Source organism: Aspergillus udagawae (assembly GCF_001078395.1).
Source record: "Aspergillus udagawae IFM 46973 DNA, scaffold_11, whole genome shotgun sequence".
NCBI classification, from domain to species: domain Eukaryota; kingdom Fungi; phylum Ascomycota; class Eurotiomycetes; order Eurotiales; family Aspergillaceae; genus Aspergillus; species Aspergillus udagawae.
Window position 1 is genome coordinate 364,674 of NW_025091274.1, and position 25,905 is coordinate 390,578.

The 25,905-nt window shown below is 51.9% G+C and overlaps 13 protein-coding genes across 13 annotated transcripts; 6 read left to right on the forward strand and 7 right to left on the reverse strand.

Annotated features, from left to right (window-relative positions):
• Nucleotides 1-615: 615 nt before the first annotated feature.
• On the reverse strand, nt 616-2,535 carry Aud_002180 (putative MFS transporter; the record flags this gene model as incomplete). The annotated part of the gene is made up of 4 exons (XM_043296181.1): nt 616-913; nt 967-2,028; nt 2,087-2,249; nt 2,319-2,535. The coding sequence occupies 4 exons, from the start codon at nt 2,533-2,535 to the stop codon at nt 616-618; spliced, it is 1,740 nt and encodes a 579-aa protein (XP_043152116.1).
• A 2,469-nt stretch (nt 2,536-5,004) lies between these two features.
• Nucleotides 5,005-6,613, forward strand: Aud_002181 (dienelactone hydrolase; the record flags this gene model as incomplete). Its single annotated transcript, XM_043296182.1, has 3 exons — nt 5,005-5,251; nt 5,309-5,746; nt 5,811-6,613. The coding sequence occupies 3 exons, from the start codon at nt 5,005-5,007 to the stop codon at nt 6,611-6,613; spliced, it is 1,488 nt and encodes a 495-aa protein (XP_043152117.1).
• Nucleotides 6,614-6,808: 195 nt separating this feature from the next.
• Aud_002182 (D-serine ammonia-lyase DSD1) lies at nt 6,809-8,176 on the reverse strand (the record flags this gene model as incomplete). Its single annotated transcript, XM_043296183.1, has 4 exons — nt 6,809-7,218; nt 7,285-7,771; nt 7,834-7,950; nt 8,006-8,176. The coding sequence occupies 4 exons, from the start codon at nt 8,174-8,176 to the stop codon at nt 6,809-6,811; spliced, it is 1,185 nt and encodes a 394-aa protein (XP_043152118.1).
• Nucleotides 8,177-8,502: 326 nt separating this feature from the next.
• Aud_002183 (glutamine synthetase family protein) lies at nt 8,503-10,147 on the reverse strand (the record flags this gene model as incomplete). Its single annotated transcript, XM_043296184.1, has 5 exons — nt 8,503-8,533; nt 8,592-9,269; nt 9,323-9,375; nt 9,424-9,683; nt 9,730-10,147. The coding sequence occupies 5 exons, from the start codon at nt 10,145-10,147 to the stop codon at nt 8,503-8,505; spliced, it is 1,440 nt and encodes a 479-aa protein (XP_043152119.1).
• A 451-nt stretch (nt 10,148-10,598) lies between these two features.
• Aud_002184 (type 1 glutamine amidotransferase) lies at nt 10,599-11,469 on the forward strand (the record flags this gene model as incomplete). The annotated part of the gene is made up of 3 exons (XM_043296185.1): nt 10,599-10,827; nt 10,877-11,103; nt 11,161-11,469. 3 exons carry the CDS (start codon nt 10,599-10,601, stop codon nt 11,467-11,469), a joined length of 765 nt encoding a protein of 254 aa, XP_043152120.1.
• A 298-nt stretch (nt 11,470-11,767) lies between these two features.
• Aud_002185 (aldehyde dehydrogenase family protein) lies at nt 11,768-13,375 on the forward strand (the record flags this gene model as incomplete). The annotated part of the gene is made up of 4 exons (XM_043296186.1): nt 11,768-12,169; nt 12,223-12,695; nt 12,780-13,200; nt 13,262-13,375. 4 exons carry the CDS (start codon nt 11,768-11,770, stop codon nt 13,373-13,375), a joined length of 1,410 nt encoding a protein of 469 aa, XP_043152121.1.
• A 601-nt stretch (nt 13,376-13,976) lies between these two features.
• On the forward strand, nt 13,977-14,934 carry Aud_002186 (oxidoreductase, short-chain dehydrogenase/reductase family; the record flags this gene model as incomplete). The annotated part of the gene is made up of 3 exons (XM_043296187.1): nt 13,977-14,026; nt 14,103-14,645; nt 14,694-14,934. 3 exons carry the CDS (start codon nt 13,977-13,979, stop codon nt 14,932-14,934), a joined length of 834 nt encoding a protein of 277 aa, XP_043152122.1.
• Nucleotides 14,935-15,027: 93 nt separating this feature from the next.
• Nucleotides 15,028-16,739, reverse strand: Aud_002187 (Zn(II)2Cys6 transcription factor; the record flags this gene model as incomplete). The annotated part of the gene is made up of 2 exons (XM_043296188.1): nt 15,028-15,855; nt 15,903-16,739. 2 exons carry the CDS (start codon nt 16,737-16,739, stop codon nt 15,028-15,030), a joined length of 1,665 nt encoding a protein of 554 aa, XP_043152123.1.
• Nucleotides 16,740-17,125: 386 nt separating this feature from the next.
• Aud_002188 (putative acid phosphatase) lies at nt 17,126-18,479 on the reverse strand (the record flags this gene model as incomplete). Its single annotated transcript, XM_043296189.1, has 3 exons — nt 17,126-17,161; nt 17,215-18,228; nt 18,288-18,479. 3 exons carry the CDS (start codon nt 18,477-18,479, stop codon nt 17,126-17,128), a joined length of 1,242 nt encoding a protein of 413 aa, XP_043152124.1.
• Nucleotides 18,480-19,614: 1,135 nt separating this feature from the next.
• Aud_002189 (putative ribosome associated DnaJ chaperone Zuotin) lies at nt 19,615-21,073 on the reverse strand (the record flags this gene model as incomplete). Its single annotated transcript, XM_043296190.1, has 3 exons — nt 19,615-20,664; nt 20,718-20,858; nt 20,924-21,073. 3 exons carry the CDS (start codon nt 21,071-21,073, stop codon nt 19,615-19,617), a joined length of 1,341 nt encoding a protein of 446 aa, XP_043152125.1.
• A 411-nt stretch (nt 21,074-21,484) lies between these two features.
• On the forward strand, nt 21,485-21,981 carry Aud_002190 (LYR motif-containing protein; the record flags this gene model as incomplete). The annotated part of the gene is made up of 3 exons (XM_043296191.1): nt 21,485-21,560; nt 21,613-21,789; nt 21,887-21,981. 3 exons carry the CDS (start codon nt 21,485-21,487, stop codon nt 21,979-21,981), a joined length of 348 nt encoding a protein of 115 aa, XP_043152126.1.
• Nucleotides 21,982-22,237: 256 nt separating this feature from the next.
• On the reverse strand, nt 22,238-23,443 carry slt11 (Pre-mRNA-splicing factor ECM2; the record flags this gene model as incomplete). The annotated part of the gene is made up of 2 exons (XM_043296192.1): nt 22,238-23,248; nt 23,303-23,443. 2 exons carry the CDS (start codon nt 23,441-23,443, stop codon nt 22,238-22,240), a joined length of 1,152 nt encoding a protein of 383 aa, XP_043152127.1.
• A 903-nt stretch (nt 23,444-24,346) lies between these two features.
• Nucleotides 24,347-25,594, forward strand: erg6 (sterol 24-C-methyltransferase; the record flags this gene model as incomplete). The annotated part of the gene is made up of 3 exons (XM_043296193.1): nt 24,347-24,550; nt 24,610-24,644; nt 24,700-25,594. 3 exons carry the CDS (start codon nt 24,347-24,349, stop codon nt 25,592-25,594), a joined length of 1,134 nt encoding a protein of 377 aa, XP_043152128.1.
• Between the last annotated feature and the right edge of the window lie 311 nt (nt 25,595-25,905).

Consider the following 25,905-nt stretch of genomic DNA (forward strand, 5'->3'; position numbering starts at 1 on the left):
CCCACACCACTAACCAATCCACCACAGCCATACACCACCAATCACATATACAGGAATGAAAGCGGATCAGACTGCTGCTTGAGAGACTACCTGCTGGGCAGACTTGGCGCACCCTTGGCAACCTCGTAAAACAAGCTCAGAGTTTCCCTGCTGGTTGGCTACCTTGTTACTGGCAACCGAGATCAGGCAACCGCCCGACAGGATCGCGCCTATATCTACCCGTTCTGGTGCTTACCCCGGATTTTGCGATTTGAGTTTCGAGGTAGGCTCCCCCTCCGGGAGTTTTAGGAGTGTCCACTGTCCAATGGTTGGCCACTTTGTCCATCGTAGATGGTGTAGAGGGGCTGTGAATGGGTGAGCAAGTCAGATAGCTATGAAATTGAGTTTGATTTGAGTTTGGTTGATACCTTGTTAGGATATCTACTAAGTATCATCGTTGTTCTGGTTCAAGCCATGTGGCCTCTGGCCAGGGAGATGTCCGACCTAGGTAAAACTAGGTCGTATGGCATCCAGGGTCTATTGGCAGCATGACAGTCTATCCGTCAAATAACAATTACGACTTTTATCGCAGAGCAGATAAGAATAAAGTTAATCATTGCAGACCTGCGAGAAAGGTCAAACATCCTCCTCTTCAATCGGAATTAATCGTTCTCGCTCTTCCTCCCCCTCCAAGGCCAGTCTCTTCTCCTTCAAGCGCTTCCCGGCAATCTGCACATACGAAACAAGTACCGTACCTATCACGAACCCAGCGGCTGCCAGGAAGATGTTGATAGGGATTGGGTTGCCGTCAAACGGTCCGTGTGTCAACGCGTCCAGCGCGTATTGACTGAAGTTCACCAAGCCGGACACGCAAATAATGGTCCCGTACACGCGCCCAAATGTTGCAAAGCCGAACACCTTGGTGGCGTAGTCCCTAGCCGAGGTCAGCCCACGAAAATATACACGGGACGAAAAAGCAAAACTTACGACATGGCTGAATAGTACAGAGGGCGCAGCAGGACGAACAACGTCACGGTGGTGTAACCGGCCCAAGCTGCTGGCACCGAGTTCAGGGCTCCAATGAGCGTTGTCAGAATGACAATGATCGTCAACATGTTCGGAACGCTCAAATGATCCAAGAGCAGCCCGATGAACGGGGTGGCAAGGATACCACCCACTGGTAAGGCGACATCGAAGAAATCATTGATCTGTTCAGCCAGCGTGTCGGAAGCCAGCATAAACTCGTACTGGGCCCGAATGGTTGCGATGAAGTAGTTCATCCGCAGCATCTGCAGGACAGTCATCAAGGTGATCAGAATAAACCATGGCGTGGCCATCTGCTTGCGTGCAGGCAAGCCATGGAGGACACCCCAGACTACACTGGTCGCATGGCGCTCCGCTTCTTGTTCCTCGCGATGTCTTCTTTCGTCAGCATCACCCAGGACTTGGTCGATCATGCGCATATCGTCCATGCGCTCTTCGGCTCGTTGGCTTCGCACCCGTCGCAGCTCCGAGTCGCTTTCAATCTCCTGGTCTGACTCGTGGATATCCCGCGTAGGATCCTTGGCGTGCTCCATCTTGACTTCCAGCTGATGCGGTGACTGATAATCTTGCGCAGGCATGATCGTAATTAAGGCAACTAGCAGGAAGACCGGAACAGCCACGTAGGCTAGGAAAAACCTCTGCGGTGTGAAAATCTCAGGGTTGCTTTCATAGAGAATCCGGTAGAATAAATACACCGCAGCAGACGCATCAAATGCGCCAGTAACCAGAGCGACGATGATCCCCGCATGTTTGGGGAAGGCATTCGCGATCTGGAACGAGGGCACAAAGATGAATGTCCCTCCAAGAGCTAGGAAGAAGTTGGCAATGATATACCCATCGAAATCCGGTCGCGAAAACGAAAGCGCCATCAACAAGCTGCCAGCGGTAAGCAGAGCAGACCCGATGAAGCCACAGAGGCGCGAACCATATCGGTCGAGGATGGTCCCGACCGCCAGAGCAGATACATTGGCGGTGATGGAGCCAATGGTGAAGAACAAATTCAGCCTGAAGGGTTAGTATCCAGCCAAGGAAGAAAATAGATAATCGGGTAAAAAGAACATACCGAAGATCTTGCTCAAAACAAACCTCTACACCCTCGCGCAATTCCTCTTCCGTGCAAAGGTCGCGGTAGACGCCTTTGTCGATCAGGACAGGCTTCAGAGCAGCGAAGCCGAACACAATTCCAGACGCGAACCAACAAGCGAGGATCGTGATGGTGACCTGGACTAATTTAGGTCAGCGTCCCATCCTCAAGCGACGAAAGGAAGAAAAGCAAAAATGACGGATTTGCATACCAAGTCTAACCGCAGTCGAGACCTCGTACGCCGGAGTGCCTGACTTGTCATCTGTCACCGGTTCTTGGCGCTCATGAAGAACATCGTAGCTAATTTTGCGTCGGATCGGCACCAAGGATTCATCATTGTAGGTGGTGATGGTCTCATCGTCACGAAGGTCTGGTTCTATTTCGCGGTCCACGCCGTCAATTGCAGAGACATGCTGCACCAAAGACATAGCCTCTGACGCCTGGTCAATGTCAGTAAACGCAACACGAGATGAGCGTGATGCTCTCTTGAAAGATCACACCTCTCTAATTGCGACGCAGGTTGATAATTGAAAGCGCGGTGATGGTTGCAACCTTTGAGGGGCGCGAAGGTTACTCTCTTATTCCCTCCCGCCAGTCGAAGTTTCTGGAGCGGAGTATTGTTCCTTGCTCACAGCAACCCCACTGAAAGAAATTTTCGATGGGGCATATGACGTTAATCATTGACAGCTTGTCTTCCTTCAGTTTAAATTAAAGAATCTGATGATACCTACTATTTCAGTTCGGCTACAATTCATGGCGTTTTCACCTATTGGAGCTGAGCTCGGCTGGCAAGACAAGACAGCTCTAGGACTGGACCAATTGCCGTCATCGCACTATCAAAGGACCATTTAACCATGGTCAATGTGAGCACCTTATCGATCATCCCAGCCACCTATCAGATATCGGCAACAATTCAGTCACACCTGTCCTAGGGATGACTGAAATTCTCCAAACCTGCCACTACAATGTACAGTGACAATTTTTTAGATAAATACAGAGTACGTAATTGGCTAAAGAGTCGAGATGGATCTTCTGTGATATACCAAGCAGCCCGAATTGCCGAACTTCTCCACTGGTAAATAATTCATACGATTTGCGACCGCTGATCCGCTATCGACTGAGCGGAGTCTCAAACCAGCAGAACACGACGCATACAAGATGTTGTCGACAGTTGAACATGCGAGCTTTTTCAATGATGTTGAGCAGTTCCTGCCGTGGGAAGTGATAATGAAAAAGGACATGTCATAGATACTGAACGGTCGGTTGCCCGCGAGACCTCGGCCATCAGGGACTTCTTCCATTAATACCTTGGAGTCCTTAACCAAACCATACCATATTCCTATATACACAACATCCCGACAGGCTACAGCACAGGTATTAAAACCGCCAGCTCTGAAACGCCAAAAAAATCCACACGTGAAAAAGCACCACCACAATCACAAACCCAAGAAATAAGCCACAACACCAGCGCCCGACTCTCTTCGCCAGAGCTGGCGAGGAGGGAGAGGAAGGGTAGATCGTGTCGCGGGGATCCAGCTCTAAACGCTGAAATGTACGCGAAACCGTGATGCTCGTAGGAGAAGTATCGGAATATGGAGTATATTTTGGCGTGCTGGGTTCCATGTTCAAAGGACTGTCATCGTTGTAAGGGGGAGGAGGAGGGAGATTCTGGGAGGGTAGCTGTCAGCATCTCGTGTAGATCTGGGATAAGGTTAGGCGGGGAGGGTGTATCATGCCTTGTCTGTATCCATTGTAAAGTGAGTGGATACAGGCTTGGTTAAATAAAAGTGATATCGACTGAAGCCAGTGTAATGGAAGTTGATAGTAAATGGGCCCGCTTACACTGGAGCTGAAGATGTAAACTCACATAGCTAGTCGAAGTGAGGGCGCTTACGCCAAGGCGCGATTATCTGTACCCTGTACGCATGTACTCAGACATGAGGACTATTTTTAGGTGACAAAAATGTATGGAGTTAGCGCTTTGAATAATAAGTTCACTGTTTGTGCATCCTTAATATTTGTGCAGTATAATAATTGCGTTCGCCAAACAGAGTGGTGTCGATAGAAATAGAAATATGTTCTCGAGACGAACTGGTGTATCCGTTTGCTCAAGGTGCGTTGCTAAATTCATCTACGTTATCAAACACAGCACCGCATCATTTGACACATCGAGGATGATCGAGATCCTGACCTGATTGCCTGGAAATATATGTGCTTGTCAGCAATAACATGAGAGGGAAACAGTAGCGGAGGATTTGGGTGCCTGAGGCACTACGGAGATGAGTGCCATCGATGCCAGGGTAGAACAACGAATTCCTTGTTCCTCTACCGCACTACTCCGTACATGACAGGCCATTCGCCACAGTCAATCGACTTGGGTCCATCGGCATGTGGAGTATGGCTGTCTTTTCACTTTGTATTAGTGTCGTGGGTATCGTCAATCTTGTTGCTGGATCTGTAGAGGCGTCCGTCACATCAGAATAGCTCTTCTGCTGATTCTGTCGTGAACAGCATAAGTCATGCACTAGAAGATCGACCTTTTCGATCGTTACGGATGACAAGTATCATTGCATTCAATACTCTTGTCAACCGGTTGAGCCTATCGATGTAGAAGCAGAAATCGGATGATGTTGGTGAAGAGATACAATGACGTAGTGGCTGCGGGAGAGTCGCTTGACTCGCTTCATTGGGGATGACGTAGGAAGTACAGCAACTCAGTCCACGGAACCAAATAATCTGATAGATAATCCCCTTTAGAACCACCGATTCAGAATTTTGGACATTCTTCCCATAATTTCATTGTCATCCGTTTCTTCCACGTGGGCTCGCCCCTTATATATACGGCGTATACAACAACTAGGACTTTGAGCAAACCTTCAGCACAACACCCGAGGATCATGTCCCTCCTCACTATCAACGCCGGCGGTGCGAGCGGAGGGTTTCTCTACAACTCCAGCTTAGCAAAGACTCGTATCTGCATCACGGCTGAAACACCGGACTTTGACACTGCGTTCATTCGTCAATGGCAGGATGAGGGGTTTGAGGTGATGTACCTTCCTTATAATGATGGAGGGAAGGAATATACCAGTCAATTGAAGTCCGTCAAGGAGGGATTGGGCGTAGGGGTCAACTATGCTGTTATTGGTGGGCGGCCTTGCGTATTCGATTACACCTGGGCTGTATAGAACTAACTGGCTATAGCCTTCGGTGATGCCGCCTCCTTCTGCCTGGATTTCTATCTCAAACCCACAAACGCCAGCCGTCTCAGTGCTTTGGTATCATACTATCCAACCAACATTCCCGATCCGCGCTCGTCGTTCCCTCCCTCCGTCCGCTTTTTGACACATCTTGCTGGTGAAACGGTAGACGTAACCACCGTGCCTACAGCATTAGGCTTGCAAGGGAAGAAGCGTCGAACCACGAGGCGGATCAACCAGGGTATTGGGACAGGCGAGCGTCTCAACATCGGACACCAAGCTTACACTTATGATAACGTGCAGCCGGGGTTTGCAGAGCACGACCTGGAAGAGTACGATCGCCTGGCAGCCGAGTTGGCCTTTTCCCGCTCGCTGCAGATGATACGGTCGACAGTTACAGACAAGAATGACCTTGAGAAGCGGTGGGAGGAACATCTGGAGGGTATGTTTGCCTTTTGCTCAATGCATTATTCAGGGCGCTCATGACTAACGACTGACGTCGACAGCGAGATTCTTCTCTATGAATCTTAACAACGTAATGGAGCAGTATGTCGACCATCTCACCCCAAATGTCACCTACGCGCCGACCATGAGCGGAGGCATTGGAGCACGCGACCTACGTCGCTTCTACGAACACCACTTCCTCCGCAACCTACCGCCATCGATGCGGCTGCGTCTTCTCTCACGGACCATCGGCGTCGACCGCGTCGTAGACGAGCTCTACGCTTCATTCGAACACACCCAGGAGATCCCCTGGATGCTGCCCGGTGTTCCACCAACCAACAAGAAAGTCGAAGTTATCCTCGTCAGCATCGTGAGCCTTCGCTCCGGAAAGCTGTACTCGGAACACGTCTACTGGGACCAAGCTAGCGTCCTCGTCCAAATCGGGCTGCTGGATTCCAAGCTTGTGCCACAGGGAGTGGAGGGTGTCGATCGACTGCCGGTTGTCGGAAAGGAAGCCGCGCGGAGGATACTGACTGAGGATCCGGAGTCGGAGCAGCGACACTACCATAATCGACTGATTCGTGCGGCGCATGCGAAGCACAAGGGTAGGCATGGGAAGAACGAGCTCGTGGAGGAGTCCGGCGCAGAATTGAGGAGCGAGGCGGGGGACTCTGTGAAGCCGGCAAAAGTTAAAGGGAAAAGTGTACAGCGCCAGTCGCAGCCGGGGCCGGAGGAAGAGGATGAGGCTGATGGTGAGGAGGAGGAGACGGAGACTGAACGGAATGGGAACGGGGTTGCGAATGGGAGCAATGGGAAAAAAGCAGCATCTGTGGAGGATGATGATGATGGAGAAAATGACGACTAATGAGTTTGACCTTGGTGATGGATATGACTATGACTATGACCGTGACCGTGAACAGATTGCTGTACGTTCCAGGTACCACTCCTTTATGTACGACTTCTCTGGGATCTTGTTTAGTTCTCTCGCTTTTGTGATTTGTGTTATATATCCATGATAATGAGCAACCTTATTCTGAATTCCACTAGTGTCTACTCGTAACTACCACCCTTTCCACGGCACCCAGGTCTCCCTAACCACATCGCCCTCATCAACAACATAATACACATGATGCTGGGAAGCAGTAATACAAGCATGCTGGATATACAGCATCACCTTCTGGCCCACATGGAACACCTCCTCGACCCTCTGGCTAGCCGACGCATCCGTCAACCCTAAAATCCCATGCTCCTGCGCCATCCTCACAACCGCCCACCCAGGCCGGTCAGTCACCCGCCCAAAGCCCACCACCTCGCTCGTCTCCTTGGTCAGCGCGACGGTCCCCGCATTGATGAGCGCCTCGTTACGCTCAGGATACACGCTGCACACCTCGGCCAGGACGCGGACCGCCTGCTGGTCTTCGGCCACGAGGCCGGTACAGACCTGCTGCAGGTCGTTGGCGGGGAAGTTTCCTACGCACTCAGCATCAGCATCAAACCCGTCCATCTGAACAGAAGGTCAAAGTCAAACAAACATACCGGCATGTAACTCCACCTCCATCCCCTCCGGCAACGCCCTCCGAAGAGAATTCACCACGTGCGCCGTCGGCGTCGACCCAAACGACACCACCACTTTCCTCCCCTCCTTTCTGGCAAGATACCCCGCCGCACGAACAACACCCTCCACTTCACTCCTCAACACCGCTGCCGCTGCCTCCTCAGTCCGACAAGCATACGAATGCCCCGCGTGGCAGTAGAACCCGTATACCTCCGCCGCAGACGAGCCCTCCACCTTCTCCACGAGGCTATGCAGCGCAGGCGAGGAACTCTCCAGCCCTGCGCGGTGGGAGCCGACGTCCACCTTAATGAAGACGGGCCAGGGGGCTGTACGCCCCGTCGACTGGGCGAACGCCTCGAGGGCGTCGATCTGGGCCTCATTGTCGACCATTAGGACGATTCTGAGCTTCAATGAGAGGGCTGCGAGTTGGGGGAGGGCGCTAGGGTAGATGGGGAGGCCATAGAGACACTTTTCCCCTCGCACTGGCTGTTAGTGCTTGTTGTTGGGGCGAGACGCAGGCTGGGGCTTACTTCGTCGAGGGTGCCCTCTTCCGCGAGGGGGAGGGCGCCCCTGATCTCGCAGAGGGTTGAGGCGACAATTTTGCGGTGTGTGCCGTTGCCGAGCATCATGCGCGTTACTTCGAGGGACTGGCAGGGTTAGGTAGGCCTGTCAAGTGGTAGGAGGTAGACTAGAAGTCGGTACCTTGAGCGTTTTGACATGCGGCCGGAAGGAGATCCCCAACTCTTTGACGTCCTGGAGGAGCTGTTTGATATTCCGTTCCAGGGTGGGCTTGCTGAGCACCACTGATGGAGTGGGTAGGTCCGTTGCTGGCCGGCCGATGAAGGATTTGTGGTTTTGCAGGGAGAAGTCCATTGCGTAGAGTAACTGGCTGATACTTAGATATAACGTTAGGATATGGTTCAATCTCTTTCTGAACTTTGAGGAACAATTGTACGAGAGAAGGTGATTGTTGACTTTGGTCAACTGGCGGTGCGGGGTTTATCAATGGTTCCCCGCATTGGGCGATGAGGTTACATTTGCGGCCAACTGGCAAGGTACCAGTGAGTGGTATTTAAGTGTAGCAGCCATGTGGTTTTGAGGTTATAAATTCGGAAAAGAACTTGTGAGCTTATGTAAATACTTGGCAATATCTGTCATTCATGGATAACTTCATAATACAATTTGATGAACGCTGCATTCTATACAGTCTCAATATATCTCTTGAATTCCCTGCCCATGAACTATTAGTTATCGGTCAGAAACTCAAGGTTGACAAGTGACAACTTACCAATCGGTTACAGCCTCCCTCCATACTTTGAGCTCGTGCTCCCGCGTGGCAGTGAAGAAGTCGACGAATTCCCCATCGAGAATCTCCCGCGCAATACTCTCAGGCGCACTAAATCTCTTGATGGCTTCTTCCAACGTGTTCGGCAGCAGCGCTGGCCGATCCCCTTTCTTCAACGCCGACATCGGCGGTACCTTGATATCAAGCTTCTTCTCGATTCCCCGCCATCCAGCAGCAAGGATTACACCGAGTGCGTAGTGAGGGTGCAGATCAGCGCCGGGAATACGCACTTCCATCCGCGTAGCGCCTGGTTTACACACCGGCGGTGTGATAATACGGATCGACGCCATTCTGTCTTCCAGGCCCCAGCTGATATTCACAGGCGCCCAGTAGTTCTCCACTAGGCGCTTGTAGGAATTGATCGTAGGTGCGAACAGGGGCATGATATCCGGCAAAGCCTCAAGAAGGCCGGCGAGGAATTGTCGGCCCATGTCTGACAGACTGGCTGCATCAGACCAGGGGGCATTGGGATCAGGCGTGTCTCTGGCAAACATGTTCTTCCCCTCGAGATCGCAGAGGGAGATGTGGATGTGGCCAGAACTGCCGGGTTGGCCGTACATGGGCTTTGCCATGAAGCAGGGGGTGATTCCGTGCTCGATTCCGATGGATTTTGCCAGAAGTCTAGCAAGTTAGCAAGATGCTGTCTGTGGCGAGCGGCGCCGACGACGACTTACTTGAACAGGGACACACGGTCTGCCATTTCGGTAATGCTACACACTTTGAGGGCCTGTACTGATTAGCAAAGCTTCCTGTCATAGAAGTGTAGTTTACTAACCGCTTCGTAGACACCTGGCCCTCCCTCCGTATGCCACCCCTCAATCCCACAGTTGAACTGCGCACTGGTATTGAAGATATCCCAAAAGTACTTCTTGAAGGCTACCGGCCGTGTCGCGCTGTATGAGAAACTGCCCGCAGTCATCGGACGAAGGGCACTGGGTGCATTCTTTTCCAAAAAGGCAGCGATATCGCGTGTCTGCGACCCATTGGCGTATCCGTCTTGTGAGGGTGTCTGGAAGTTCATAAATTCGAGTTCAACTACACAAATTAGCTGACATACTCGGTCTGAGACCAAAAAACTTACCTCCAGCCATGGCCTGGCATTTCGCCTCCGCAAGCTTGTCCGTTATCGATCTCAACATGCTCCGACCGTCTGCAGTGACTGGCTTGTCGTTCTGAACGAAGCGCACCAGGAAGAAAGGGATGTTGTCTTCCCATGGTATCCGTCGGTAGGAGCTGAGATCTGGCACCGCGATGAAATCCACATATCCTGATTCGGGAGGTGCGATCTTTGCATCTGTAGTGTAGAGCACATCCTGCATATCCCATCCAAACACTGCGGAGCTGAAGCCAAAGCCCTTCTGCGCGATGCCGAGGAACTTCTCCTTGGCCATCACCTTTCCGCGCAGGATGCCATCGCAGTCAATGCCAGCGACTTTGACGCTGATGTCATGCTCAAGAAGGCGAGGAAGATCCTCTACTGTGATTGTATCCTGTGACATGTTTATGATAGTATGAGCTCAAATACAAGAGGAAATATGACTGAAATGAGCAAAAGGTCTTCAAGAGCTTCTTAAAAGACGCACCAACATCGATGCTATTGTGGAGCTTGCTGCACACGCCGCACTGCTCCAGCAGCTTGGGCCTCAGTTTCGCGAAAAGCAGCCATTGGCCAATGGAATTACCCGCGACGATGCAATTCAAGCAAGATCTTCATCACACTTGCAACTTGTGGGGGAGCTCAATAGTAACCGCGGGGCCATAGCAATAATGGGGGACCGCGCTGGGTGAGTGAGGGGAAAGGCGATAAAGAGACCGCGCTTATCGATAAGGGTTGGGGAATCAACATTCCAGCTGCGTACTATTATTACCAACTCGATAGCATCTATCAATGATCGCAGCTCAGAAAGAATCATCTACTATCTCTAGAAGCATCGATTTAAGGTATTCATCATGACTCGCCTTCTTCGTGCAGCAATCCTCGAGTGCGACACCCCCATCCAGCCCGTCAAAGACCGCTACGGGACTTATGGAGACCTTTTCGAGAATCTCCTCAAAACAGGTCTGAAAGCACAGGGACTTGACTCGCAGGTGGACTTGCAAATCACCAAATGGGATGTGGTGAACGACTCCGTCTTTCCCAAACCCGATGACTGTGATGCGATACTCTTGACCGGAAGCAGTACGTTTTCTAGGGGAAATCACTGCAACAACAGCTGACAGGGTTGCAGAACATGATGCCTTTGCAGACGAGCCGTGGATTATCGAATTGACAAACTATGTTCGAGACGTATACGAAAAACACAAGAAGCCTATCATTGGGATATGTTTCGGTCATCAGATCATTGCGCGTGCGCTAGGAGCCCGCGTGGGTCGCAGCGACAGAGGATGGGAGATTGCAGTGGAACCGATTATACTGACTGATATTGGGAGGGTGCTTTTCTCAAAGAATGTTCTGGTGAGTTCGAGATTCGATACTCCGAATATGGGACATTTGCTGACTGGTTTGGGATAGTCCCTGCATCAGATGCACCGCGATATCGCGTACCAAGTTCCAGAGGGTTGTGTTAATTTAGGGTCGAGTTCCATCTGCGAGATACAAGGGCTCTACAGCGCTGGAAGGATTTTTAGCGTCCAAGGCCATCCGGAGTATGATGAGTTTGTGGTCAGCAAGCTGATTGAGACGCGGCATGCCATGGGCATTTTGGATGACCAGCTGTCCCAGGACGGTTTATCGCGAGCTGGAAAACCGCATGATGGATCGGTTGTCGGGGAGGCGATTTGCAAGTTCCTTCTTGATGATCCTGTAGTCAATCATGTATAGCAGAGTGATTGGATAGGGAAAAGGTGTTTGAGCTTTCAACCATGAATTTGACCTCGTAACTGATCCAAAGTATCCACAGCATGAGAATAGGTAGGAGAAGAGTAAACAATATCCCCACACATTTACCGCGCTCTCCAATATTCCCCACAGCGCTATCAAGACCGCGCCGACGATAACGAAGTATGCGAGAGGACATAATTACTCTTATCAACAGGACATTCCGTATAATAAGTGAACAGTCGAATCAATTGTGATAGAATCCAGCATCACATATTCTTACACCACCAATCCATCCAAAATGGCCAACCAGATTCGCACCCTATCTCCCTCCACGAACGAAGTCATCTTCGAACGCCAGGGAACCTCTCTGGAAGAGGCCCGCGCAATTGCACAGGCATCTGAGGAAGCATTCAAATCATACAAGAAGACCACTCTGTCTGAGCGCAAAAGCATCATCATCAAAGCCCTAGATTCGATCGGCGCGAACATCGACACTCTGAGCAATGAGCTCACCACGCAGATGGGCCGTCCGATTGCCTATAGTGAAAAAGAGATCGAGACCATGCGCAAACGCGCCGATTACCTCCTATCTATTGCGGACGATAGCATGCGCGAGCACCCAGGACAGCCAGAGAAGGGATTCAGACGCAGCGTGAAGAAGGATCCGGTTGGACCGACATTGATCGCGACAGCGTGGAATGTACGTTCCGTCTCCAGGAGATCACCTCGCTCAACCCTATCTAACAAGCACAGTACCCGTACCTCATCACGATCAATACGCTCGTCCCAGCCCTCCTGGCCGGAAACACAGTCATCCTCCGTCCCTCTCCGCAAACGCCCCTCATCGGCGAGCGCCTCCTCACCTACTTCACCCAAGCCGGCCTCCCACGCAACGTCCTCCAACTCATCCACGTCGGCTCCCTCGACGTCCTCGACGAGATCGTCAAACTGCCCCAAATCAAACTCGTCTCGTTCACCGGCTCCACAGCAGGCGGCGTGCGCATCCGCGAAGCAACCGCCCGCCGCATCGTCCCCGTGAACCTTGAACTAGGCGGCAAGGACCCGGCGTACGTCCGCGCCGACGCAGACATCCCCTACGTCGCGGCGCAGATCGTCGACGGCGCCGTCTTCAACTCGGGACAGAGCTGTTGCTCCATTGAACGGGTCTATGTCCACGCGGACGTCCACGATGCCTTTATCGCGGAGGTGCAGAAAGAGCTCAAGACGTAAGCCCCGACCTCGTCCAGCCTCCTCTCACTCTTATGTCCCCACAGAAAAACTGTAAACTGACACCTGCAACGCAAAACTAGGTACAAACTCGGCGATCCCACCGATAAGTCCACAACCACGGGCCCCGTCATCTCCCGCCACGCTGTGAAAACCATCCAGTCGCACATCGACGACGCACTCTCCAAGGGTGCCATCAACGCCACTCCTTCCAATGAATCCTTCCGTTCCGTCCCCTCGCAGAACCCACAGGGAAACTACATCGCCCCCACGGTGCTCACAAACGTCACGCACGACATGACCGTCATGAAAGACGAGACCTTCGGCCCCGTGCTCCCCATCATGAAGGTCTCCAGCGACGAGGAGGCGGTCGCGCTCATGAACGATAGCGAGTACGGGCTGACGGCTAGCGTGTGGACGAAGGACATCGCGCGCGGCGAGGAGTTGATTGCGGAGATTGAAGCTGGGACGGTGTTTATCAACCGGTGTGATTATCCGAGTCCGGTACGTACATTGCATTCCCTGCGGCTTTCCGAGGATTTACGGAGTGCTAATAAGGCCATAGGACCTTGCGTGGGTTGGGTGGAAGAACTCTGGGTTGGGATGTACACTTGGTCCGCATGCGTTTGATGGGTTCTATAGATTGAAGAGCTATCACATCAAGGAGGAGCAGGCTTAGCTTACCTTAGTTAAATGCTGGACTGTATATACTAGTATGAATGTGCTTCGGACCTCGTTAATTTGCTCCCTACAAACGTATACCAGTATACTCATCATCAATCTTGCTTCAAAGTAGTGGACTCTAAGCCACGAACATAGCAACTATACATTGTCAATCATCTCAATCATCGTCCAGTGCTACTATTGCGCGGCTTGCACCCTCTATCTATTCTACAAAAAAAATAACCGCGCCCAACTTTCCATCTACCCCACCCGCGGTCCTTTACCGCGCCGCGGGGCTACCTGCTACCCCACTACCCTTATCAGCTACCATATCAGTTGGGCGCGCGTGACCTCACAGCGCTCCGCTTATCGTCAGGGCCGCTCCACGTGTCCTCGCAATATCATGTAATGGAAACAAGAGCTGAAGAGTATGCGACAAAAGTGGAGAGATGAACTCACCGCGCAGCTATTGTGGAACTGAGCGGGAACCGACCTCGGCCTGGATAGATTGGGTATAAAGATCGTAGAATCCTGGATTGTTTGTGATTATACTAGACAGGTATTTCTGATCGAGTGGTTGATAGGTATACAAAGACTAGTACATTAATTCAGACACAATGGTTGGAAGACTCGCTGGAAAGAACGCCGTTGTCACCGGCGCTGCTGGGTATGTTTTTCAAGTTCCTTATCTTTGCTTTCCAGCTCCAGCGAAAGAGGATGGCGGCCAAGCTGACGTGGAATAGTGGTATCGGGCTTGAAACTACGATCCTCATGCTCCGCGAGGGCGCCTCCGTCCTTATGACCGATATCTCGGCGCAAGGCCTCGAAAGGGCCATTGCCAAGGTTCACGAGGTCGTGCCACAGCACGACGGCCGGGTGGAATACCGTGTCGTCGACGTGTCCAAAGAGTCCGAGGTGGAGGCCGCGGTGGCACATCTCGATTCCTGGGGCGGTCTGGACGTGATGTTCAACAATGCGGGGATCATGCATCCCAAGGATGGAGATTCAGAGGAGACGCCAGAGGCTATCTGGGACTTGACGATGAATATCAACGTCAAGGGTGTGTGGTACGGCTCGAAACACGCGGTCAAGAGCTTGCGCAGACACGGCAAGAAGAAGGGCAGTATCATCAACACCGCTAGTATGGTTGCCCTGGTTGGCGCGGCTACGCCTCAGCTTGCGTACACCGCCAGCAAGGGTGCTGTGCTTGCCATGACTCGTGAACTGGCCATCGTCCACGCTCGTGAGGGATTCCGTTTCAACTCGCTGTGCCCGGCCCCTCTCAAGTATGTCAATCTGATTCCATGATCGCGGATAAAAGCTAACGATATCAGCACCCCGCTCCTGCAGGATTGGCTCGGAGACGACAAGGAGAAGCGATTCCGGCGCGAGGTTCATTTCCCCTCCGGCCGGTTCGGTGAGGCGATCGAGCAGGCTCATGCCGTCATCTTCCTGGCCAGCGACGAAAGCAGCTTCGTCAATGCCGCAGACTTCGTAGTGGACGGCGGCTTGACCAAGGCTTATGTGACCCCTGAGGGTCCTGCCACGGAAGCGCCTAAGAACCTGGGCTCGTAAGCAGGAATGCGGGGGCTCGCCAATTGTATTGGTGGGTGGATGCAATGAGTGATGACTGTAAATTAGCCAATTGAAATACTATCGCGTTACCCGTTACGCAAACGAGATCCAGATTTGATGTTGCTGCATAGCCCGACAGATATTCCATGGTCCTGCATGCTCCAGAGGCACCTGCCACATATGTTCCAGCAAAAGTAGGGTCCGTTGCATATTCCCGAGACCAAAGGTATTTACCATTGTATGCAGGCGCTGACGTAGAGAATTCTGTTGATCAATGTCAGACAGACATGACCCCACAACAGCAATAGGCCAGCAGAGCCCTGAGTTGATACGAGCAGTAGCTGAAAGTTGATGCAAGTAAGACATCGCGTCTATGATCGCAGCATCAATAAGGCCTTGATATATCCCCTGCTCGGACCGCGAGAACGCCCCCAGCGAGGTATATAGATATAGTAGCATCGCTTGCTGGAAGATTCGTCCTGCCAGGAATACGTCGGGAGTTACCGAAGGATAAGGTGCCCAGCGTAAGATTTGTGCTTGCAAAGAGCCAAACATGGCAATGTCGTCCGCAGTCGGAAGACCCGGCTGGCCATCTTCCATCATCCATTGCCGTCCCAAATCAAAGATACACGGGATCATCAGTAGCAGTTCAAGCCAGCAGCCGCAGAGATTACCGATATATTCCGATTCTAACAGCTGGCGCGCTCGCTGCTCTAGGTCAAAGTTCAGGAAGAGTTGACGGCTGACCCGCGCGTCGATTGATATCATGCTCACTGTCGCGGTATAGGTATAGTACTCAATGACAAAATTTTTGAGGTCTTTCGGGACCGCGGTGTCGCTCTGGGTAAGCAGGCGGATAAGCAATGAATTCGCGGCAGACAGGTGGTCAAATATGGTCCCATTCATGTCTCCTCTGGCGGTCTAAGCCTCGTCAGTCACTTTCCTTCGTATCGCTTGGGGTAACCCACCTCGGTAAAACACATCAACAAAGCTCCAACCGTGAGCATAAGTGGATTTGACTCCTTCCCATCAATAAAATCCGTAACACCCTTGCGAAACAACTGCAGCGCCTTGGTGTAGTGACTCTGAGCAACCTCATCTGAGTCATTGCGGCAACGGAACGCTCGATGAGCTGCACTCTGCGTCAGAACCAGCTGCAGCAGAAGGTCACTGGTGAACGCCAGCGGAACGATTTGGACCAGGAACGGGTTCACCGGAGTCGATCCATTAGCCATGCAGTCGGCAGTAGTAGCCAAGTAATGACTCAATAACTGGAAGGACTCCGGACTATACCCAGGGAGCATCGACAGACTACGCGGCATTACATCTCCAATCGAGCCCTGGCTATTGCTTCTAGGATGGTGAGAATAGCCCATGGGCACTAGAGACGCAGCATCAAATTCTGCCAGCTCAAGCGTTTCTGCGGGAGGTGCAGCTGGTACGCTCACTGACTGCGCAGGTGAGGTCGGAGAAACAGCAGGCGAGAAGGGCGAATGCGACGAGGCACCATGTGAGATTGAGCTTCGAACGGATTGTGGGCTGCCGTGTTGACGGATAATATCCTCCTCGTCCATCTGACCACTTCCGCGTGAGTGATGATCAGTCTGCGCCAGTATCGCATCCCTGTCATTTTCAACAGGTCTTGATGATACGTGAGCAGGCCAGTGACAGCTGAGTTTGTTTCGTGTGCATCCGCCACAGACGGGCCGATTTTCATCACATTTCTTCTTCCGACGTCTGCATGTCCAGCAGCCGGTTCGCACACGAACGATCGGCTCTGTGCGTGGGCGTTTATTGAGCGGCATCAGGGCCTAGAAGGTGGAGAGCAACACCAAACAAATGTCTTTAGCGTCAAGTCCGGAAGTGAGGAAGGGGAATTTGCGGGGAAACGGGACTCTGTCGCTGATAAGCATAGGGAGATGAGATGGGCTAGTGCTAGATGGGGCAATATGTGGGGCATAGTCTGGCCGTCGCCTGATGAGTTCCCGTCAACTGGTCAAGGAGCGGATGACGACGCGCTCTGTACTCTGCTAACAGAACAACAAGTTGATATGTCTGTTTAATCTTAGCTTTGAGTCCATTTTAACTACAACCAAATCATTATATCTACAGTATTCATCCGGGTTGTTTCTAGCAAGTGAGGATTATATACATGTGCCTGGCTCAAAGGCAAACCCTTCTTGAAATATATTTACTGGGTGATGCGAGTCTCAACGTGGCCGTTCTTCTGTAAAGGTTTCGTTAGTACTTTTCCGATACTGAGTAATCGAGACGACTTACCAGCTTGCGAGTGTACTTGACACCAACGTTGGTCTTGCTAGCCGCATCGTAAGGGACAGGGCTGGTGTAGTTGTAGGTAGGAGCAAAGTCCTTGTAGGTCTGGTGAACAGCCTTCAGGATGCCGTGACCAGCAGAGCATGATCCCTTGGTCAGGGGAACGGGCCAGTTCGGCGAGTGATTGCTAGTGGAGAGGGGACCGGGGTAGCTGTGGTTGAGGTAGAGGTTGCTGGTATCAACTTCCCAGTTGACGTAGCCGGTCTTCTCGGCAACCAAGTTGAGCAGGTTGGCACCGCAGTCCCAGCGACCAAGGGAGGGCAGACCCCAGTTGGCAGACAGTGAAGCGATCACGGAGTAATGGTTGTAGTAGGTGTTGTCCACCTTGCCAGTCAGGTTCTTGGGGACAGCACCACCAAGCAAAATGCTGTAGATCTTGTTACCAATCTTGTAGGTCGAGTTCTCATCAAAAGTGAGGAGGATCAGAGTGTCCTTGGTGAAGTACTCGTTCTCAAGAAGCGCAGACAGGAAGTTCCAGGACCAGTTCCCGGCAAAGGTAATGTTGGTGTCGTGAGCATCGTTGGTCATGTTAGGGGTGATGAACATGTGCTGGGGGAGACGGTGGTTCTTCAGATCATCATAGAAGCTGGTAAAGTTCTTGATCTGACGGAGTCGGGTAGCATCCTGAGTGATAGAGTTGAACAGGATCGCAGGGTTGTGCTTGCGCACGTAATCATTGGGGCCGGACTCGGGGTACCGGAAGCCCTGGTACCCAGGGTAGGGCAGGTGCTCCTGATATTCTCCCCAGGCGATATTCTTGGTGTCGAACAAGTCGGCAATCGTAGAGACGTTAGCAGGGACCTGGAGGAAGTTATCGTTGTCCATGCCGAAGGTATCACCACCCGCGGCAGCGCAGTAATTGGGCTCCGAGGGGTGAGTAACGGCCCAAAAGTTGGTCAAAAGAAGACCCTTCTTGGCCAGGGCAGACATGTGAGCATCAGCGGCAGCTTTGTCATAATCCTGCGATTTTGACCTGGTTAGTGTAGTTCTGGCAACAAGTTCAGCAGTGCGTCACATACGGTATTCTCCAACCAGATGTTGACAAAGCGGTTGAAGGCAAGACCCTGGACATTGGAGACTGGGGAGTGAGGCTGAACAGTAGCCTGAGCGGCTTCAATCTCCGCGGCAGAAGGATATTGCTCAGAGGAAGTCTGAGCCAGAGCGACCGACAGGCCTCCAAGGAGGGTCACGAGAGACTTCTTAGTGAACATAGTGCCCGACTGTCTCTGTAGGAGATCTGGGAGAAATTGGAATTCGATCGCGGGAGTCTAGTGTATTGCCTCGAGCTGAGGCCAACAGAATCTTTATATACCCATGAATGCTCCTGCTGGGATCATAGGGTCCATCAAAGTCAACCGATCAAAATCGATGGAGTGTTGCATACACTAGAAACGTCATTGGTCCATCTGCAGGGCCGAACCTGCAGGGGGACATTCCGCCAGAAAGTGGTTATTTTCGAGAATTCTTTCGTAGTCCCGAAGCTGTCAGTGCGTTCTCTACCATTTCTGTCGATGACAATCTCCCGGAACGACTGCACGTTGCGGCCACATTATCAGCGACTGGACATACAAGATGACGCTAGTAACGGGGTGGAATTGGAGATTTGGAGCCAGATACGTAGTCCCACTCGGGAGCGCACGTGCTGTGGTTGGCATCAACCAACGGTGCCTTCATCCTTCCATGACCATGGACCATTCTACGCGGCAATTCATCGTGCCAATAACCACTTGCAGCTTAGCGAGGTTCGCTAAACATAGGTACCGAGTTGAGGTTGTCCTTTGCAATCAGCACTCCAAGCTTTCCAAGCTTTGCTGAGAAATTCTTGTTTTGCATCGCTTATGTCGGCATCATGGTTAGCGTCGGCTTGGAACACGAAGGACCGATTGCCTACTGCATATTAACCACCAGGAGATGTGATATTCATGCACGGAGCATATTGGTGTCATGGTGGTTTGTGAACCTGGAAGGCTCGCGTCTCATGCATCGTTGAGTTATCGTTCACTTTGCGGCAGAGATGGCCCACAGCGAGGATAAAGCTCCTAAGATCCACCGTACCTGGCATATCTGACTGATAAGAAAGCATACCATGGTGCTTACGAGTTTGATGAGATTGTAAATGTAATTTCGGTCAAATAGTCCAGGGATTACTGAACCGATGAGGGGCTGAACCGTTCAGTCGCTACGTTTTAGGGACGTTGGCGAAATCAAGTTGATAATTAGATTCTATCATCAAAGTCGTTGCATATATTGCGACAGATCTATCTACACCCCATGCATGACAACGTAGATCATTTTCAACCGCTAGAAACTCACAAACAAAGCACGGTCTATAATCGAGCCAATCATCTAAGCGAAAAACTTGGCCTCGCCGTCCTTGAGCTTGCCGGCGTCGACCAGTCTCTTAACCTCCTCGGCCCACACGCCCTTGACGGCGGCGGCGTCCTTGCCAGCAGCAGTGAGGCGCTCGGCCAGAGCGGCGAGCTCCTCACTATCGATCTTGCCCATGACGAGGTCGACATCAGTCAGGACAGAGTCGACCTGAGCGGCAGAAGGCTCGCCAGACTCGGCAAAGTAGTTGACATCCTTGACAGAGCCCTTGAGAATACGCTTGTTCTTCTTAGAAGCGTTCTTGGCAGCTTCCTTGGCCTTCTTGTTCTTTTCACGCTCGGCCTTGGCGGCCTCTTCAGCGTCCTTCTTGCGCTGCTCCTCCTCGAGACGAGCCTTCTCCTTCTCCTCAGCCAGACGCTTGGCCTCGGCCTCCTTCTCGAGACGCTTCTTGTCCTTGCCAGCCCGGGCCTGCTGCCGGAACTTCTTGATTCTCTCATCCTGAGCAAGGCAGTCGTCAACTAGGTGACGCAGACGGGCGATATCCTCGGACTTGCGCTTGCGGCGGGCGTTGGCGTTCTTCTTCTCAACGTGACGCTTCTGGTCACGATTCTCATTGTCATCGGGAACGTCCTCATCCAGGTACTCAAATGTACGCCAACTGTCAAAGTTGTACCAGAAGTTGTAGAAGGTTTCGACCTCCTCCTGAGTGCTGTTCTCGTCACCGAGCTGAGGGACAGGCTGGACCTTGGAGAAACGGCCTTCAGCCTCAAAGACAGGGCCCCAGGCCTTGTAGAAACCGCGCTTGGCAATATCCTTCTTGGATGGGGGGTCAACATCAGCCGCCTCATCGACGGAGTCGAACTGACGACGCTTGACGGGGTCAGTCAGCAACTCGTGGGCCTTCTGGATACACTTGAAGAAGTTGTCGTTCTCGTCGCGGTCTCCCAGGGCAGCCTTCTTGTCGGGGTGGTGGCGGAGGACCTTCTTGCGGTGGGCGCGCTTGATCTGCTCGGGGGTAGCACGCCAGCGGTACTTGGTCAGACCGAGGACAGCGTAGTGATCTTGGGCCTGTAGAGGTCAATATCCGTCTTAAGAGTGAGATAAAATATGAATGAACGAACCTTCCAGTCCTTAGCATCTCTGGACAGCATCATGGGGTCCTCAGGCTCGGAGATCTCGTCATCGTCATCATCCTCAGTCTTCTTGACGGTCTGCTGGGCCTGGATTCTTTCGTCCTCGGAGAAAGTACGGTGGTGACGCTTCTATAGACTTGTTAGCTTGTGCCCGATCGAACAAAAACCTGCAGAAATAATATGATGGCGCTTACTCTGCGAGCATGGGCCAAGAAGTGAGGGCCGACGGGCTCCAGGTTTCTCTGTGTGGTGGCAGACGGAGTGCCAACGGCCGTGAAATCCTTCTCGGCACTCCAGCCCTGAGGAAGGGCCGGGAGAGTAACATTAATGACCTGAGACACCATTGTGATGATTCGAAGAGGAGATATATCCGTAACTTCGAAAAAGGAAGAGGGTGAAAGATGAGGTCTAAAGTTGTGTGCCGCTAGACGATCGACGACAAAAAATGCAAGGCAGTTTTATTTTTTCTGCCCCGACTTCCCGCTCACGCCTGGACCAATGGACAAGCGGGAGTTTCGGAGGTCAATGGATCGAAGATAGATGTTCGAAGACTAGGACGTCAATTTCACCTTTTGAGTTACTTTCATTTAGTCTCTCTCTGAAGCACTTGATACTGGTCTCCTTGAAAGAAGACCGTTTCTCTATTGTCTCAAGAACGAACCGAAGAACGGACGTGATACGAAGCGCCACATCATTGTCAGAGAGAAGATCGATCTACCTTGAATACTTTGCTAATCGCTCTGAAATCTGAAATCATGGCCTCGCAAACCGCAGTCTCAGCGCGCAGCGCCTACCGACAGATCCTCCGTGCCACCCGTATTGCTTTCCAAGGTCAGCCATCCAGCTGCAGTGGCTCGCATCCTTCGACTAACCATTCTCATAGACGACTTCCGTGTCCTGGTCGCTGCTCGCCAGGAAGCCCGTCGCCAGTTTGACGAACACCGCCGCGAGGGGATTGACACGCCAATGCAGATTAATCATGCGAAAGAGGTGGCCACCATTCTACGACACAACATTGTACAGGGCGTAAGGGATAGTAAAGACGAGAATGCCAAATGGGGTGCGTATTGCCCCTGATTGATGCGTTTGCTGCTGCATGGCGTACTTGAACCTGAATATTTACGCTGCATTGTGTGCTAACATCTAATCTTATATAGAGCTCCGCATTCACGACGATATCGAGCGTGGAGACAATGACTCAATCAGGGTTGCTGGGAAGAAGGTCAAGGTTGATAAGCCGTGCTCCGCATGATCGGGCCGACAGCGAACATCTTGAGGGGACTGGATATTGTGCTATCATATTTGGATGGAAGGATAATAGCACAAAACTTGCATTTGCAATTTGTATTATAGTATACCCATGCTTTCCTCACCTCCTGGCGTCTCTTGGGGTATTTTTCTCGAAGTTAGAATGCATAGCAAACAACGCCCGCTTGAACAAATGTACAATGCCTTTTGACCAGCTCGCGATACAATGACTCCAAAAATCGAAATTGGGAAGACAATGTTCAATCGCCCGATAAGCTCGAGTACTGGACCTCCCCACTACCTGGGGGTGGTGCCACAAGCAAGCTGCGTGGCTTCTCTGTCGTAGGTTCACCAGCAGCTGTGATTGCTCTCTGTCCTGACTCTCCACCCTTTTGTGCCTGGGCCGTCATGCGACCCTCACGAGCATTCTTCATCCGCTCCTCCCTGTCAATGTTGTCCAGAGGCTTGGGCTTACCCCACCGCACCCGCAGCGGACATCCCTGAATAACGGCCTTGCCTTGGCAATGCTGTGCAGCGGCTTCTGCGCCCTCTCGAGTCGCAAAGTTGATGAAAGCACAATGAGCGCGGTGTGAACAGATCAAAGACCGCAGCTGACCGAACTGTGTGAAGAATGTTCGGAGTGTGTGTTCCGGAAGGTCGTCCTCAACACCGGTCACGAACAGGGATGTGATATTCGGGTCCGCAGGAGGCAGGTAATCTTCGGGAGATGGGGGTATCTGAGCAGTGCCAGGAAACGGGCGGCCAGCGCGACCACCGCGCATATTGCCACGGCCTCGACCAGGCAGCGGTGTTCCTCTTCTGCTCTCGCTCGTCCGAATAGGGCCAGGTCCGTTTCCATAGCGGCTGTGTACGACTGGAGCGTCGGTGGGTTGTGCCTCAGTCGATTCCTCGGATGGACCTTCGAGTTGCTGCCGTGGTTTTCTGTAGTACGGTTCGCTGTTTGCCAATCTGCGCAACAGCTCGCGCGCCTTCTCATCTGTCTTCTCGTACGCTTCGACCGCCCCACGACCTTCCTCGATCTCTTTCTCGTGTTCCTGTGCGTAGTATTCGCGGTTGATTGAGCTCTCCGGGCCGGGAGCGACCATCTTCAAGGCAGCATCGCGGACAACGATCGGGAGACCAAATGATAGATCAAGCATACAGCACTGGCAGCAATTCTTCAGGCGCGCGCAAGTGAGGCAGATGGTGGTTCGCTTGGTACGTGCCGTTCGGTCTGCCTTCCAGCGAAATATGGTAAAGGGACGTGTACACTACATTATCGTTAGTAGATATTTTACATACACATAACAGAATTTGCAACTCACAATTTTACATTCAGCGCCATAGTCCTCCTTGAGCATCTGAACATAAGGATTGTCGGGAAGGCAATTCTCGCAAACTGAAGGGAAGTCGGTGGACTCCCAGCCCGACCGGTTCAGGTCTTGTTTAATTTGAGGCGGAGGCATATTATGATTATATAAGAGTAAGGTAGATTCCCCTCGTCGGCTCAGTAATAGATCAGCGATAAGCTGCGGTCGCAGTTGAACCGAAAGAAATGCGTTGAAGCCGATGGGCAGAAGGAAGAAACGTTTATCGATAGTCTTGAGGTTTGCTCATTATTCTGTGGCTGATAGAAGTGGCTAAGTATATTACGTAATAGCATTGGTCATGTGACTTCTCGCCATCGAATTCAAGCCTGGAGTCTCGTCCAACAATCGTATATCGAACATTATTACGGAGTAGAAGAGTCTAACATCTGCGGGGTTCGGCAGTGAGCACATTTGAAACTCCTGTAAATTGAAAGTCGAAACATCACGGAAGTAAGGGTATGCGGGTGCAAGCGAACTCATCCCGACGGATACGCAAATACGAAGGATACGCTATCTGCGATACGCAACACGATGGATCGGATCCCTTAGATCTGCTCTGATGCCCAAGGCCAGACCCCTTCTCGGAATGGCCTTGGTCCACTTCACAGCCACTCTCGGAGCACCACTTTCTCCGGCCAGATCCCCAGACAGCCTTTTCAGGTTTAGTGCGTTCCTGTTTTGGCTTATTGGTGAGGTACCGCCGCTGTGATTGGCCTGAGACTTCTGTCAGGACTCGCAATTCCGCCTCCTTTATTTGCTCAATCTGGGATTTTTGTCTCGCTGGCAATAATCACATTCACATTCCCCCTTCTTTTTTCACTTCTGCCTGTCTGGTCCGTTTCCTTCAAGATTGTGATCTTGTGGATATATTAACATTCAATTTTCCCACTTGGGCCATTGTTTTAATTCTCTTCTTTTCTTTCACAGTCTCATTTCTGCGATCAGTGGTCCACCCCTTTTACACCCTTACCACACCCAAAAGCCCAATTGCTATAAACCATGGCCCCCGCTAGTTTGGAACAGGAGAACCACACGCGCGATGCCGAGTTCAATCGTGCGATGCACGGAAAGTCTGCCCAGTCTCGGGGTGGTTTTGCTGCTCTTCGTGGCAAGGACTCTGCTGCTCAGAAGGCCGCTGTAGACGAGTACTTCAAGCATTGGGACAACAAGTCCGCTGAAGAGGAGACAGAGGAGACTCGCGCGGTGAGTAACCCATCTTTGTTACTATGTGGGATTCTAACCTAATTGTTGTTTCCTAATAGGCCCGCCGTGCCGAATATGCCACATTGACCCGACAGTATGTCATAAACCCTGAGCTTCGGAGCCATTGGACTGTTCTAACGTCGCTGCAGCTACTACAACCTGGCCACGGATCTTTACGAGTATGGATGGGGTACTTCGTTCCATTTCTGCCGCTTCGCCCAGGGCGAACCCTTCTACCAAGCGATTGCCCGTCATGAACACTACCTGGCTCACCAGATGGGCATCAAGGAGGGTATGAAGGTCCTGGATGTCGGCTGTGGTGTCGGCGGCCCTGCCCGCGAGATTGTCAAATTCACCGATGCCAACGTGGTTGGACTGAACAACAACGACTACCAGATTGAGCGTGCGACTCGGTATGCTGAGCGCGAGGGATTGAGCCATAAGCTCAGCTTTGTCAAGGGCGACTTTATGCAGATGAAGTTCCCTGACAACTCGTTCGATGCCGTTTACGCTATCGAGGCCACTGTCCACGCTCCTGAGCTCGAGGGTGTCTACAAGGAAATCTTCCGTGTGTTGAAGCCCGGTGGAATTTTCGGTGTCTACGAGTGGCTCATGACCGACGCGTACGACAACGACAACCCGGAGCATCGCAAGATCCGTCTGGGTATCGAGTTGGGTGATGGTATTTCCAACATGGTCAAGGTCTCGGAGGGTCTTACTGCCTTCAAGAACGCCGGTTTCGAGCTGCTGCACAACGAGGATCTCGCCGATCGCCCCGACGCCATTCCGTGGTACTACCCTCTGGCGGGATCGTTCAAACACATGACCTCGCCTTGGGATTTCTTCACCATTGCCCGTATGACATGGTGGGGTCGTGGTCTCGCCCATCGGTTCTGCGGAGCTATGGAGACTGTTGGTCTCTTCCCTAAGGGCACCCAGAAGACGGCCGACAGTCTTGCCATTGCCGGTGACTGTCTGGTCGCTGGTGGTGAGAAGAAGCTCTTCACGCCCATGTACTTGATGGTCGGACGCAAGCCCGAGTAACGAGTCTCTTTTACACGAATTGCCTGTACAAACATCTGCCCTGTGCCTGCATCCTGAACTTATAGACGTGGCTGTCTAACCATTTTAATCCTTTTGTCCTTACTTTACCTTTTTTTTTTTTTTTTCGATTTTCCTTTCTATTGTCTTATTACTGCGTTCCGCTGCTGGAATGCTATGTTGTCCTTGTTTTATGTCCTGCCCATCTTCGCAGAAGGTGTATGTTTCACTGCTGGGTATGCGCTGATGGTAATGATTTCCGTTTTCCCTTTGTTCATTGTATGCTAGACTGAACAGAGACCTGACTATGTAAT